Source organism: Berghia stephanieae, chromosome 13 (assembly GCF_034508935.2).
Source record: "Berghia stephanieae isolate SIO BIC M18660-M18661 chromosome 13, UCSD_Bste_1.3, whole genome shotgun sequence".
NCBI classification, from domain to species: Eukaryota; Metazoa; Mollusca; class Gastropoda; order Nudibranchia; family Aeolidiidae; genus Berghia; species Berghia stephanieae.
Window position 1 is genome coordinate 30,738,540 of NC_088372.1, and position 16,928 is coordinate 30,755,467.

At 34.1% G+C, this 16,928-nt stretch overlaps 1 protein-coding gene across 3 annotated transcripts in view; it reads left to right on the top strand.

The window, feature by feature from the left end:
* Positions 1–16,928, top strand: part of LOC144958829 (uncharacterized) — a 199,136-nt gene extending 182,208 nt beyond the window's left edge. For all 3 annotated transcript variants that reach the window (XM_078891050.1, XM_078891051.1, XM_078891049.1), the window contains 12 exons: positions 1,398–1,567; positions 2,004–2,129; positions 3,046–3,199; positions 3,599–3,759; positions 4,910–5,074; positions 5,591–5,739; positions 7,138–7,271; positions 8,418–8,576; positions 9,483–9,641; positions 10,599–10,720; positions 11,631–11,786; positions 12,590–16,928. In XM_078891050.1, the coding sequence (XP_078747176.1) occupies positions 1,398–1,567; positions 2,004–2,129; positions 3,046–3,199; positions 3,599–3,759; positions 4,910–5,074; positions 5,591–5,739; positions 7,138–7,271; positions 8,418–8,576; positions 9,483–9,641; positions 10,599–10,720; positions 11,631–11,786; positions 12,590–12,676 (1,742 nt within the window). In that variant the 3' untranslated portion in view covers positions 12,677–16,928. The remainder of the gene's footprint in view (positions 1–1,397; positions 1,568–2,003; positions 2,130–3,045; positions 3,200–3,598; positions 3,760–4,909; positions 5,075–5,590; positions 5,740–7,137; positions 7,272–8,417; positions 8,577–9,482; positions 9,642–10,598; positions 10,721–11,630; positions 11,787–12,589) is intronic.

The window sequence follows — 16,928 nt, forward strand, 5'->3', positions numbered from 1 at the left end:
CTACAACCACCAGCACCACATCATCAGTTCAACCACTACTACTACAATACAACCACCACCACCACCACATCATCACTACCACTACAACCACCACCACCACATCATCATTACCACTACTACTACTACAACAACCACCACCACATTATCATCACCCCCACTGCTACTACAACCACCACTACCACATCATCATCACTACCATTTGTACTACAACCACCATCACCACCACATCAACATCACTACCACCACTACAACAACCACTACCACATCATTAGCATCACGACCACAACTACTACAACCACCACCACATCATCATCACTACATCTACTACTTCAACCAGCACCACCACCATATCATCATCACTACCACTACAACTACAACATCAACCACTATCACATCTTCATCATCTCTACCACTATTACTACAACCACCAACACCACATCATCCTCACTACCACCAGTACTACAATCTCTACCATTAGGTTTTGGCGCTTTACTTCATTTGAAATAAGGAAACTTTGGGATTGTATTTGGCAATGTGTTTATGTATCATAATATAATTCTAATCAATTATCTATTTAGAACTATACAATATGTAAACACAATGCCAATTACCATTCCAATTCCTTTTTCTTGTGTGCGGAAATTCCTCTTTCGGCATTGAAATTCCTACGAGTGGTGTCTGAAACTCCTGTGAGCCAAATTTAAAGTTGGCGTCTCTGCGAAACATGATGCCCATCAACATGTAACAGTTAGACATAACGCCTGTTAGGTGATATTACATTTTTTTTCCGACAGAGACAACGCTGTTAACAGCCAGGTACTCTTTTACTCCTGAGTACAATAAGAGAATGTGAGGAAAGAGCCTTTTCCTTCCAAGGACTCAACTATGCGCTGAGTGAGGCTCAAACGCAGGACCTTCCGATCCGAAAGCAAGTGTCATACCATAAGACCACACAGCTGCATTGTTGGTCAAGGGCTCCTTGTGTAAACCGCTTTGAGCAGGTTTAGTGGATATTGTGCTATATGTTTGGATTTTTGTTTTGTTTTTTTTAATCATATTGTTATTGTGCGGCTATGTGGTCTAGTGGTATGACACTCGCTCTCGGATCGGAAGGTCATGGGTTCGAGCCTCGCTCGGCGCATAGTTGAGTCCTTGGAAAAGACTCTTTACTCACATTCTCTCACCATACTCAGGTGTAAAATGAGTACCTGGCCGTTAACAGCGTTGTCTTTGTCCGAAAAATTGTAATATCGCCTAACAGGCGTCATGTCTCGTCCTACATGTTAAATGTTGCTGTTGACCAGGGACCCCTTGTAAAGCGCATTGAGCACGTTAAGTGGACATTGCGCTATATAAATGCTCAAAAAAAAAATTGTTTGTTCTTCCTAAATTGACAGCCCCAGAAAATGGAGGCCTCCCACTGAAGGCAGAGAAGCGGCCCAAGTGGGCCATATTTGGCAAGGTGAACCAGGACATGGAGACTGTTTTGTTCAGGGAAAAATTTTCAGACTGGCCGGATTCATCCAGGCTTATCCAATACAAGGGACATGAGGGAGACGTGTCAAATGTGAGTGGATTGGATATATTAACCCTTTAACCTTATTGAGTGATTTTGGAATTTATCAACGTTTACATGTAAAGAAGCAATAAATAACAATAGGAAATGAAATGTAAGATTTAATTTATTCAACAAAGACAATGTGGACGTTTCGGGTTTCCCCAGTTGTGAACAAAACATGATGAATGAATGAAACACTAAAGGACAAATTTATGAAGCTTCCATTTCATTTCCTATTGTTAATTTCTTCGAGCTTCAAGCAGCAACATTTTCATTATATAGAGGGAGCAGACCTGGTGTAAGATAAAAGTGTTTAAATATTGTTATCGTTTTGTTAAGTTTTTTTTATTGTCTTTTTTTTTTTGGTGCTATACTAAACATTGGAACCCCCTCAGTTTTGTCTCGTGACCCATCCATTTTGCGGTGTATTTGTCTCCATCAACAGAAAGAGCTACAGGAGCTGAAAGCATACGATGCCAAGAAAATGATTCCTCTCAGTCGTGTGCCGGTTACTTTGAAGTTGGAAGGGGCAGACGTGGGAAGGGGGGTCAAGTGGTCAGAGGATATGCAGGTACATTATTGTTTTTTACCTCAAGATTCATATCTACGATGGCAGGTAGAAATTACTTGCCATCAAATACCATGGAAACAATAAAGTATTTTATTGACGATCTATAGAAGTATTATAATATTTTTTTGAATAACTAGGTAATTAAAGTAGTTTCGTTTTTTGTTCTTGTTGTTTTGTTTGGGTTTTTTTTTTATCTTTTAGATATTTAGACAGCTGTCACACCTTTGTTTAAATTGGTCTATTTAGCACCGGAAAATATTAATGCAAAGGATATGTTATTCATGAATAAACCATTTTAAATTGTATCAATACAAGTTATGGTGTATTCATTGCATTAGTTTTGTCTGAAAATGAATTAAATTTTGTTAAGATTTAAAAAATTGTCCTGTAAATCAAATGGTGTCTTTCACTTAGAAATAAAAACTTATAGTAGAGCTTTGGGGGGGGGGGGGGTAGAGTGGCTCAGAGGTACAGTCTTTGCTTCGTACCCGAAAGGTACCGAGTTCGATCACCCGCCGCTGCGCTGTGTGACCTTGAGCAAGTCACCTCACCCTATCTCAAATTGCGGCGCTGCACTGCGGCTTCGCCTGGGTTATTCCATTCATCCCTTTGGGTTTTACCCTAGAGACAAATTTCCCCTATGGCGTGAATAAAGGGAATTTTATTTTATTTATTTTATTTATTTTTAATATCTACTTAATATGTACAACACACTTTATATATACACACCGTATTTTTCCCCGCAATATTTAAGAGTTTTAAAAAGTATTAATATTTTTCTTATAATGATATATTATGATGAAAAATTTGTGGGTTGAGAAGTCATATTCCATAATGTAATTGTTGTAAATAAATGTTTTTTGTTAATATTAAAAGTAATATCTGCTATTCTTTATTCTCTTTACCCCATTTTCAGGGTTTCATCAAAGAGCAGGACATCATCACATTAGAAGTGACAGCATGGCATGTATTGGAATACGAACATTTTAAACTTCCTGTCACCAGTCACGGTCAATTCCATGACGGAGACACTTACGTGGTGCGATGGCAGTACATGATTGCCAATGCTAGTAAGTAGATAGATATGTAACTATGTGAAATTGAATGTAAGCTTCAATTTGACAAGACCGAAGGGCTAGAGCTCAGGTGGTCGCTGGTTCGGATAAGTAAGTAAGATAAACGAAAATAGATATTGTGTGGGTGGGTTTCTCGACCTCCCATAGTGGGCAGGGAGGCACTTACTGTGTTTGTTAAATTTTTTTTGCCTTTTGTTGTTTGTTTTTGTTTTTTTTTTTATGTTTTGTTTTGGAGAACTATGGAAATGCGCTCGCATTCATTAATTAAACTTTTGTTATATCTTCAGATGCAATTTGAATTGATGCTGACAGTGATAATTGCAATTAATAATATGGATTTAAGAGTTTCTTCTTTTAATATTACACCATTATATTTGTCACTCTTATTTTCAGACCTCCGTAGTCTAAAGAAAGGCAGCGCTTCTTCCCACAATTCCTTGACAGGCCGAGAACGTTGTGCCTATTTCTTTTGGCAGGGCAACCAATCCACCATCAACGAAAAGGGGGCATCAGCTCTCATGACAGTGGAATTGGATGAAGAAAGGGGTCCACAGGTATGTCAGAATTTTTATTCTTTTTCATCCCAACATAATAATATTAGATATATATCAGTGAATGACATCAGTCGGAAGGTGAAAATTTTGGATTTGCATTTAAATTTGTTTTTTTTTTTCCATTTTCTGAAAAAATGTGCTGCCCAGAGCATTTTAATCTTTATTTGAAGTAAATCGAGTGATTTTTCATGAAGTTATGGTCAGATGTATGGGAAAGATATCCAGCAATTTTCTCAAATTTCATATTTTTTCAACTTGTAAAAATATATTTAGAAATGAAATTATGCTTTGATTTTCCCCGAAGATGTACAAAAAGGGTTGATTTAATCATTTATGACAAGAACTCATTTTTGATTTGTTTTAAATTGACCTTCTAACTATACAATATCTGATTATGTCATTCACTGTAACATATTTGTTTGTGGCAGTTGGTCTCGCATATTTAAAACTGGGAAAGTTTTCATTGAAATGGGTTAAAGTGAATTCTAAGCTTCTAGAACTTGTGGACTATGAAAAGTGATGAAGTACAAAAAAATGAATTGTAACAGCTTCGAAAGAAGAAAAAAAAACAAACCCAAAATACTAAACATTGAACTTTTCGGGCTTAGACTCCTTCTTATAGCCTGTAACAAAAACAATAAAAATGATAATGTATACCTGCCGAATCTTTTACGAATTTTAGACAAATTAAATGGCCAAATACGAACTTTTATTGAAAATTACGAATTTTTAATTCTTAGTAATAATAATAATAATAAGGATAAGAAGAAGAAGAACAACTACTACTACTACTACTACTACTACTAATAATAATAATAATAATAATAATATTGTGGTTGTTCATACACAATTTCCGAAATCAGGAATTTCCTTGTAAAATTACGAAAAATTAACATAAAAATTACTAAATTTAAAGTTTTTAATTTGGCTGGTCTAAAATGTATTTACTATTGTTTTTTGGGGGTTTTTTTGGTTATTGGCTGAAAAAGGGGTTTGAGCCCAAAGCGTTCTGTGTTTAGAATTTTGTTCTCTTTCTTTGTTTTTAAAGCATTTTTTTAAACATTACATTGACATGTATTTTGTTTCTTTTTGTTTTGTTTTTTTTTGTTTTTTTGTTTTTTTGAAATGTAAATTATCTATTTTATTCCAGGTTCGCGTGTTGGAAGGAAAAGAGCCACCGTGTTTCCTCAACCTTTTTGGTGGCAAGATGATATTACACATAGGGAAGAGAGAAGAGCCCGAAACCAACACTCAGGGGTCTTGGAGACTGTATTGTCTGAGGGGGGATTATGACAATGAAATGTATCTATTAGAGGTAAAGTACACGAACTTTGACCTCTTGTGGTGTAAAATTGACCGTTGTCATTTTAAAATATTTTTTAAAAAAATATTATGGCTATAAATTTTTAGGGTTTTTTTTTTTTTGTTTGTTGTTTCTTTGTTTTATTTAGCATTGTTTTGTGTTTTTGTGTTTATAGTGTATCTTCATGGCGCTTTGAGCTAATTGTTAAAATGAAGTTAAACTGAAACAATTTATAAACACTTAAATATCAACAGTAACTAGTACTAGTACAGCTCAACATGATCTTAAAAAAAATAAAATTTTTAAATCACAAATACAGTAAATTGTAGTAAATTTTTAGGGGTTTGTTTTTTTGTTGTTTATTTATTTTTATTTTTTGTTTCTTTGTTTTATTTAGCATTGTTTTGTGTTTCTGTTTGTTTTTAATTCAAGCAGTAACAGATGAATAGTAGAAAACATCCTCTTTGATCAATTTGTTAATTTACCGCTTATTATTTTTGTCCATTGCATTGTCTTGTCTTTTCTCAGGTGCCTGTATGTATAGACCATCTACGAAGTCGTTCTTCCATGGTATTACTTAATGTTGACACAGGCCATACCTACATTTGGCATGGAGTTAGGTCCCCTTCTCATGTCAGAAAACTGTGTAAAAAAGCCGTGAATAATATCCAAGAAAAGTAAGTTTATATCAGTATTCTTATTCTTCTTACTACTACTACTGCTACTACTACTACTACTACTACTACTACTACTACTACTACTACTACTACTACTACTATTACTACTACTACTACTACTACTACTACTGCTTCAACTACTAATACTGCTACTTCGTCGTCTTCTTCTTCTTCTTCTTCTTCTTCTTCTTCTTCTTCTTCTTCTTCTTCTTCTTCTTCTTCTTCTTCTTCTTCTTCTTCTTCTTCTTCTTCTTCTTCTTCTTCGTCTTCTTCGGCTTCTTTTTCCTCTTTTTCTCCCCCTCCTACTCTCACTACTCTTCCTCCTCCTCCAGCCCCCCCCCCCCCCCCCCTCCTTCTCTACTCCCTCACCTCTTCTTCTTTTAATTCTTATATGAAAATGAAATACATTTGATTCCGGGTGGGGTTCCTACCTCCCATGGTGGGCAGGGAGGTACATACTGTATCTTCTATCCCCTTATATCTGTTTTCCAACATGCTTTCTGTCTTTGCGGGTGGTTGGATGGGAGCATCACCCTTGAATCATATACCTATGATGTTCGCATGGGTGTACTATCCGATAGTGATGTCGTTTCTTCTTCTCTTTACTAGCCTATCCTGCTTCTTTGGTTTGTGATTGTATTTTTGACAGGGGATATTTTTTTTTCTGTAAATCTTCTGCCTGTTTGTTCTTGGTTATTTATAATTTAGCTTATGATATCTTTAGGTTATGATTTTGATTTACATTTGTACTATTTTTGTTAGATTGCTTGTTTTTTTTTTGTTTCAGCGGTCTCTCATATAACCTCAATTGTGTTGGAAGAGACCTAAAGCAACAAACAAACAAAAAACTTTCTGTCTTTGTCTTGGAATGGGATTACTTGGTTTTGTCCTGACCCATGTCGGAGTCCTGGCTGAGAGGGAAACAGTCGAATGCATAGTTATTGTTTTGGGAGATCATATTTTTTTCCTTGTAAATCATCTCTCTGTTATGTATTATTATATTTGTCATTTTTGTATTATGTGTAATGTAAGCATTTGAGTGTATTCCTCTTGTTGGATTTTGTGCTTGTATCCGGATGAGACTTATAGGTGATATCAAACTATGTACATTGGTGGTATGCTCTTGGAATCTACTTCTGATCCCTATTTGTTCTCAGTTCCCCTATGTCTTACTTTTTACTTGGGTGCTTTAATTGTAATTCTACAACTTTTTACTATCCCATTTTCTTCCTTTTTACTGGCGCTGATATAACCTCAATGTGTTGCAAGCGCCGTAAAACCCTTAAAAACAAAAACAAACAACATTTGATTCTTCAAATTTAATTTAGGCTTGTTTTTGTTTTGTTTTTTTTTCATTCAGTTTTAAAATTGTACATATAACTTTTCTTTTTCTTTCAGCATTCCATTAGAGCTAGGCATGAAGGACAATGTGAAGATGGAGGTGAAGGAGGTGGAGGAAGGAGAGGAAGGCGGGGAGATTTGGGAGGCCCTGGGCAAGAAGAATAGAGACAAATACCACTCTCTCATCATGAGTAAGTTTGAGTATCATCGTGTAATGATGATAATAATAAGAAGAATGAGAAAAAGAAGAATGGCAATTAATAAAATAATAATAATAATAATAATAATAATAATAATAATAATAATAATAATAATAATAATAATAATAATAATAATAATAATATTAATAATAACAATAATAATAATAATAATAATAATAATAATAATAATAATAATAATAATAATAATAATAATATTAATAATAACAATAATATAATAATAATAATAATAATAATAATAATAATAATAATAACAATGATAATAATAAAATGATAATAAGATAAATAACATTAATAAAACAAATGATAATTTTAAAAAAGGACTATTCTCACTCTCTTTTTGATAAAAATTGTCTTGACTTAAGTGAAATATCACATCTCCTGGGGATAATTTCATACAAAAAACTTTTGGAATACTCACTGCTGTGCCACCATACTCAAAGAGTTTGTATCCAACAATTTACTATACAATGTTATGGAAGCTTTCTAGGAATTTTATTTTTATTAGTGATTTATACAGACATGCCTACTCTTACAAATAATTCGTAGAATTACGAAATTTTGACTCCAATTTCAGAACGTCATGGGCATCTCTTAGTCATTAAAAACTTACTGAAAATGAATGTTGATGCCAGACTATATCATGTTAAGAATTTGTGAGTGTTATTTAATCCTTGTTAGGGTAAATTGGTGATTTTATAAAAGTTAATTATATCAACTACAATTTTTAACTCCTAAATCTTCAAGCTGGCTGGTATGGTTACAGTAAACCATGTAAAATGTTATTTAACTCTTTCAGCGCTGAGGCTATAATATTCGCATTTCCGTAACAAAATGGCTGACACCTGATTGAGGCAGCATGAGAATGACAAGCTAAGACAAAGCGACATTCAAATTCAGCGAAAAATCTCAATTAAAATACCCCTCTATGGCCAATTGAATGTTCTGATGAAAGAAATTATACCATTGGTTCAATTTATAGTACTTTTGTAAAAAGTAAGATTGAATTACATTATTATTTTTGCCTTTCAAGACTGGCCGGCCATTGGCCAGTAGAACAGATTCTGAAAGAGTTAATATTATGATTTGATAAAACTGTTCATTTTTTTCCCCTCCTAGATCCTGTCGCCACGAGCACCAAAACCCTCCGTCTGTTTCACATGTCAAGTGTCAACATGGTTTTCGAGGTCCACGAGCAGCTGAGTCCCTGCAGGACCACCGAGTTCACGTCTGCTTTCCCATTCCTTCAGTTAGATCTCTACACAGCCATACAGCCTGGTGAGTCAACCCTTTCAATTTTCTATCCCACTTTTCTCACTTTGTACTCAATTGGACAGAAATATATGGATTAAAATTTATTACCCTTTACAGGCGGGATTAGACTTCATTTTACTTTAATTTGACATCAAATAAAAGACTCTCACCTAAAGATTAGATAACTCTTTTTCCCAAATACATTTCTGTTATGGAACAGCTATCTTTAAAAACATTTATTTTTCATATTGTACCCAGATATGCTGCAGAGAAAATATTTGTCTTATAACTGACTTCCAAACACAAAAAAAAAAAAAAATATATTATATATTATATATATATATATATATATATGTAAATTCAATTTATAGCTAGATAGTATAAATTCAATTTATAACTAGATCGTATAAATTCAATTTATAGCTAGATCGTATAAATTCAATTTATAGCTAGATCGTATAAATTCGATTTATAACTAGATCGTATAAATTCAATTTATAGCTAGATCGTATAAATTCGATTTATAGCTAGATAGTATAAATCAATTTATAGCTAGATAGTATAAATCAATTTATAGCTAGATAGTATAAATTCACTTTATAGCTAGATAGTATAAATTCAATTTATAGCTAGATAGTATAAATTCAATTTATAGCTAGATCGTATAAATTCAATTTATAGCTAGATCGTATAAATTCGATTTATAGCTAGATCGTGTAATTCAATTTATAGCTAGATTGTATAAATTCACTTTATAACTAGATCGTATATATTCAATTTGTAGCTAGATCATCTTGACTTAAAACCATGTTGAGATGATGTGGTTCACAATTACGGACTATTTAGTGGGCTGAGTAACTGAATTGGAATTCGGAATTATTCATTATTTCATTTATTTCTTATACCATCCATGCAATTTCCAAATTCCAGCTTTGTTCTTGGTGGACTGTCATCATACTGTGTACGTGTGGCAAGGATGGTGGCCCACCGCATCAAAGGACCACCAAAACGTACACACAGGGTCCGCTACAGCCAGATTTAATATGGATAGAAAACTGGCGATGGAGACCACCCTCAGTTATTGTAAAGGTATGATATATATATATATATATATATATATATGTATAAAATTAAAATATAAACGGGATCACTCACTTGTATGTGGCCAAAACATATGTTTCTGTGGTTTTCATCCACGTCGAGTGATCCCATTTATATTTTATATTAGCTCTAACCATCATTATTGAGCACTTTCGTACCTACGAGTACCCACCAACACTCATAAATATATATGTAATCAATTCAAGACTTTGTATGAGGCCATGTATTTATAATGAGGGAGGCTTTAGCTCTGCGTCATGCCACTATATTTTCTTCCAAACATGTCCTACTACTACTAAAGCTGAAGTCTCATACAAGTTGCCAGTCTCTTGGTGAAAACTCCATACCTCAGTCAATTATGCTAAAGAAATAGAATTGAACCTTTCTGTTGAAAGACTTAGCGGATGATGGAAGATTGCAATTTTAGGCTATTATCCATGCAATTTTTCTTTTTCAGAACTGAAATTTTCCAAGGGGCAGTTTATCTTCTTATTCTTCCATTAACTCACTTAACCCTAACACCGACTATATCCATAGTTTACCCGGGTTACTTCTACCCCATGCCCGTTTATAACATTGTTCTGAGACAAATTATAGGCGTAGTATCAAAGCTAATGTTTTTTTAGTTTTTACATGTTTATTGTCGTTGAATAAAATTATCTTTGTACATGCTCATTTTATATACATTTATTCCAATTTTGAAAAGTAGCAAAAATCTCTAGGATTGAGTGAGTTAAGGCCAAAGCTTCACGTTGAAGATTGTATGGCCGATTTTTCAGTAACAGGGGCTTTAGAGGGAAGCAGGGAACGATTGTTTGAAGTCATCAGTCGAAAGGGCTTGTTTAGTTTATTGCCTGTTTTTGCTTTCATGCGTTGTCTCTATCGAGATGGTTGCAAGTATTTGTTAGTCTGTTTCATATAATAATATAATTTACTCCTGTACAGAGAAAAACCCATCCAATCCTCCCAAAGCCCACATTGTCTGTGCCGGAGTAGAACCCTTGGCTTTCACCACCCTCTTCCCGTATTGGATTGTCAATGATGCTATCAGGGAACTTGCCATAGAGGTGAGAATCAATTTATCACTTGGTAGTATCTGTTTAGCTACTGTAAACATATTTTTTATTAAACCAACAGGAGGGGAACTAATTGAAGATCCCTGTAAAAGTCTCCCAGACCTACAGGATCAACCAAGAAAATACTGGGTAGCTGCAAATAGACTACGGTCAAAACATACAAGAACAGCTGCCAACATGCACAAATGGGGGCTCCAAGAATCACCAACATGCCCAAAGTGCAACCAAGCACCACAAGATGCAAACCACCTCGTACTAGATTGCCCAGAGACAAAACTTGAAGAGGGATTTGAAACCATCAACAAATGTGATGATGACTTCAGAACCTGGATTGATACCTTGAACATAGAAGTGTAGCCGAACGATACTACTACATTAAACCATTGAATAGGCACCATCTTTTTCTAGGACTATAGACTATGTGGTCCAGTGGTTTAGACACTTGCCTTCGGATTGGAAGGTCCTGGGTTCGAGTCCCGCTCTGAGCAATGCATAGTTGAATCCTTGGAAAAGGCTCTTTACTCACATTCACTCACTGTGCTCGGGTGGAAAATGAGTACCTGGTCTTTAACGGCATTGCCTCTGTGTGAAATAAAAATTGTAATATCGCGTAACAGATGTCATGTCTCGTCATCCATGACTAGTGTTGTTGGATGGCTAGGGACCCTTGTAAAGTGTTCTGAGCATGTAAGTGAATATTGCGTTATATAAAAGCTCAAATGGGACAGAGCCATTTCAACTCTGAAGTCTCAGAGAAAAAAAAATCTCATTGTTTACATCTGGATATGAAATGTGACCTTTTAAATGTGAAATATTTTATATATTGTATTTGTAAATAAATGTTGTTACGGGCTGAACTTACCTTTAAGTTGCCTGATTTTTAAATATTTTTTTTTATCAGGATGGCAAGTCACCTGGATACATGGAGGACGCTTCGGAAGTCCTACACAGGCTGACCCAAACACGATATACTCTAGCAGAATTGCAGGAGAGGCCATTGCCTGAGGGGGTGGATCCACTCAAACTCGAGACCTTTTTACATGACAAAGATTTCGAGGTAACCTGGTTTTGTTTTTGTTTGTGTTTTGTCGGCAAAAGTGGCCGAGTGGTTAAGGCATTGTATTGTGACCCGAAACGTCCCGGGTTCGATCCCCGCTTCAGGCACTTTCACTTTTTTTTTCCTTGTGCAAGATTATTATTATTAACCCCCAATTTGCTCACTTGGACAACATGGGTGATTCCTGTCGACACCAGACATGTTATTTGATTAATTATATCTTTATTACTTCTTGGAATGCCTAGGCGATGATATCTTATGATGTAGTGGAGGAAGGGCATCATTTTTTTTTTTTTTTTTTTAAATTATTATTAATGTCATTAAGACGGAATTTGACTTGAATCCCTGGGAGGCAGATGATTCAATCCAGTAGATTCAGTCAAGTATTTTAGATATCCTTATTTTTGACATTGCGAGACGAATGACAAAAATAAGAACAGATAGATATATTGAAAAGTGAGAATAGTTCTCGAACTTTGGATTTCTATTGCTCTCATACCTTTGGAGTTTAAAAACTTGTTTTATTCTATCTTTATATAAGCAGACTTTAATGACAATGACAATTTATTTATTTTTTAAATGAAATTGAAGATGTTTGGAAGAAAGTGAATAATGTCTCATTTAATTTTGATTTAAAGAAACTACATTAGAGCACGACAAGGACATACATATTGTATTTGTGTGTGTGTATGTGTTTGTGTGCACACATATTTTTGTGTTTGTATTTGTGTATGTATTCCATTCATAAAAAAATGTGCAAAAAGATAATATTGTTTTTAAAAATTTTGTATTTGTTTTTACAGGAATGTCTTGAGATGACTCGAGAAGAGTTTTACACGCAACCTGCCTGGAAACAACGACAGTTGAAGCAGTTAGTCGGATTATTCTGATTGAGTAGAGCAGACACTTGCACAAGGCTGGGTTTAATCATCAACATCTGCTATCAACAACAACAACAACACAGAAACACTGTGGAGTGTGGGAGACATTTTATTTACTGATACAGATTCTTCATTTGATGTGCTGATGTGAGAGCTTTTTCCTCCATTTTTCTATCAGATGCTGTGTCTCAATAATGGAGGGAGAGGGCAAAGTTAGACCACAAAGGAGATTGTGACTGGATGTTGAAGACTGGTCCAGAAAAACTGGGACAAAGTTCAGAGTGTAACAATTGTCAGTTGTTGTAAATTCAGGACATTTGTGTGTACGGTTATGTCCAAAAAGGATACATCATGAGAGAGAGATAGACAGTTCTGTTTAGACTGTAAGAAGGAATTACATCCTATCTCCGTCAATCTTCAGGGATATTGTTACATAGCGACATCTTGGTTGACTTTCTGATCCATCAGTCTGCTTGACATGACTGGAGATCTGGGTCTGTAAAAACTTGGTGAGAATTTCACATCCTTCCAAAATTATAGAAAGCAACTTTTACTGTTTAACGCTTCAAAAACCAGTATACACTTTGGTTTGATGGGTCAATATGGCTCTGAATGATTCTATTCTTTTGGGTTACATTAATCTATTTGATTAATGAAGTTTGGTCTGTTACGCTGATTACTAATTTTCTGGACCTGTACAACCGTACAATTGTGACAAACTGAACTCTTAATCATAAACTATATGAAATTAAATTTTTCTGTCAGATTTAGGAAAGTATGTACTTCAGATAAACACAGCATAGTTTTGACTAGAGCTCTGACATGACCAACACTGCTATCATATTTCATGCTCGAGGCGCGACTCGCTGTCATTTGGTTTCACATCCATTAAACAATTCATACGCAAATTTTTTTAAATGGTAAAATTATCATCATATTTTTGTAATATGTGTGTTGTGTGAAAACAAATAATTTTTAAAGCATCGTGAGATAGCAAATTATTATTATCGTCCAAAAGTGCTTAATTTCATTTGCATTGAAACTTTAATAAATTTTTACAACGACAGCTTAACCGATTATGATTAGCTCAACAATTTTTTTTTTTCTATTATTGTGATTATAATTGTTGATGTCTCATGTCATTGATTTTTTTATAAAAAGAGCTTAAATGACTGATAAAGGATTGAGTATTTTAATTATGTGTTGTGTTTGAATGATTTTGGTTTTCATTTTGTTTGTTTTGTTTTCATTTTTTTTTTTTTTTTAGTATTCCACAATTAAGAATAGGCAGCCAATACACAATATTATCAATCAGTTTCCCAGCAATTTTTATTGTCGGTTATTATTTTTTAAATAATAATTTGTTTTGCATTGTTTTGATTTGAATAGTGACTACAAAGTTTTGTTTTTGTTTTGTTTTGTTTCATTAGTCTGGTCTTTGCCCTCCATTCTAACTTTCATAAAATACTCTTAATTATGATTATAATCTGAAAAGAAAAAAAAACGAGATGTTTTTTATGTGCTGCCTACTTAATTCTGTTTGAGTTTTAGAATTTTCTTAATGGCTTTTTTTTATGTTTGTTTTTTTTTGTTATTTATTTTCTATACCTTTGAATTATTTTTTTTCCTTTCCAATTTAAAAAGAATTTTATTCAATTAGTATTTTCACAGTTTTCACCTCCTTACTGAATTTGATACCTCAAACAAAAACAACACAAAAAAAAAGCAAAATACAAAATCCAACCAATATGTTGTACTATCATTATGAATTCTAATGTGTACAATTAATAAGAATTGTTAGATAATTTTTTTGTGTGTCCGTTAAATATTGCCAAAGGGCTGGTCCCCATCCCTCAATCCATCCCCATTCCTTTCCTCTTCCATCACCTATCCTTCCGATTTCTTGTGGAGGAATATTATCACTGTTGTGCTAATTACTGAAATCGGGACTACAACTGAAGTGGCATTCGTTTTGTTGTTTTTTTATTTCCCCATGTGCCTGAATGCTGCTTTCAATTCTCTTGTCCATCATGATCACTCAAGTGTTAAAACCCAAGTAACTTAAACCTACCTGAATCAATATGAATTTTTCCCCCTTGGCAATTTCATAAATTTCTTTTTATGACCCAGAATCAATCATTTGTGTGAATTTATTGGCTGTCCTTAGTTTGTCCCTAAAAATGAAAGGATCAGAAACAATCAGAGATGTGTCTCACAGCTTTAATCTAGTATTATGTTTGGATAACACAAAGTCAAAATGATTCGAATTATGAAATTTAAAGTTTTCTGCTGTTTAACTCTCTCCTTACCAGCCATTTTCAGGATTTTCTCCAAAACCTCTCACCCAACTAACACAAAAATATATTTTTTATTACTCAGACACAATAGCAGTTGTTTCTTGAGATAAATAATTTCGTTAGCAAAACATGCTCTACAACACACTGTTCATTTTCTTTAAATTTTATGATTTACATGAGAAATTTGAGTAAGAAAAATGTTGGTTGTATCGTAACGAATGTGACGATTTTCCTATAGTTGGTAAGGAGAGGGTTAAGAAATGACATATCTCCTACGATGGGTGGGGAGATCACTTTTGCTGTGTCTTGTATCTGATCTCCTTATCACGGTTACTTTCTGCCTCTTCTTGGAATGGAATTACTTGTTATTTTTTTCGAATCCTTTTGTCTCGCTTTTTAAATGACTACTATTGTCTCCTAGAATTATATCTATAACATTCCCCCCCCCCAACGCTAATTCCAGGTTCTCTCAGTACTTATCCTTTGTTCTCAGTATGGATGTGGCAAGCATTGAAATGACTAGATATAGGATAAACTTTACCCCCTATGAGACCATTAAAATAACCCACGAGTATTGCAAGCGCTATTCAACTCGCAATGATAGTGTGAATGTTTACCATCCTACTAAAGATTAGAAGTTGGTAATTCTTGATGGTTTTTTGTGTGTTTTTGTTTTTGTTTTTTTGTCGTGTCGTTTTCTATAAAAGTAACTTGATGTATAACTATGCTCTGACATGCATAATAAATTGTACCCAGAAATCGTTTTGCTGCAACAGAATTTTTAATATATTTTTAAACTTTTTTTTTTCTTTCAGATAGAGCGTATACTATTATTATATAATATATTATATACACCATCATATACATGTCATTTCACTTTGTCTACCCGCTGTACTATGATATGCGAACACTGTCATGAAAAAATGGCATTGGATTTTACTTCTTTTTTGGACTTGTATGGTTTGCAACTTCTTTGTCAATAGGAGTTCAACTCAAATTGTATGGCAAATGCTTCAATTCTTACTATACAAACCAGTTTGGTATCTTGTTTAATCCAATGTAATACCGTTTTGGGATGATACGTCACAAACTTAATATCACTCCTTTTGTGTGGGTTAAACAAAAGTTTCTATTAAACTTTATCCAGATCTTTCAGATTATTAAGTGCTTCATTTTTTGGTTTTAGGTTTTTGTTTTTTTTTGCGATTTCTTTTTTTTTTTTGTTGTTGTTTTGTTTTTGCTACTGAGATTTCATAACATTGTTGGGTGATTGAAAGTTTATAAAATTCTCTCTAATTTAGATTTGTTAAAATGACAAATAATTTGAATTTTTTAAAGTTTTTTTTCCAATCTTGCTAAGACAATTGGAATTTTTTTGGCAAGAAGACTTCCGAGGGTTTTGGAATCTGATTGACGACAATTTAGTATTAGCAATCAGGGTTTTTGTTTGTTTCATTTGTTTTGTTTTGTTTTTGTTTTGTTTGTTCATTCTATTGATCAGGATTTTTAGGTTCCTTGAAGTGAGGTAATTACATGTGGATTTTATTTTCAGTCATCTTCAGAAAATTTAACTCTTTCAGCGCCATTGGCCGCACTGTGCGGCCAGAGCTGAGTCTGTTTTACTGGCCAGTTGCCACACAGTGCGGCCAGTCTTGAAAGGCAAAAACAATGATGTAATCCAATCCTACAGTTCTACAAAAGTACTATCAATTGAACCAATGGTATCATTTCTTTCATCAGAACATTCAATTGGCCATAGAGGGGTATTTTAATTGAGATTTTTCGCTGAATTCGAATGTCGTTTTGTCTTAGCTTGTCGTTCTCATGCTGCCTCAATCAGGTGTCAGCCATTTTGTGATGGAAATGCGAATATAGCCTCAGCGCTGAAAGAGTTGATCAGCACCGTGGATAACCACATGGTAATAATTGATGTAATAGAATTAAACTGCCCAAGTGTAAAAAAA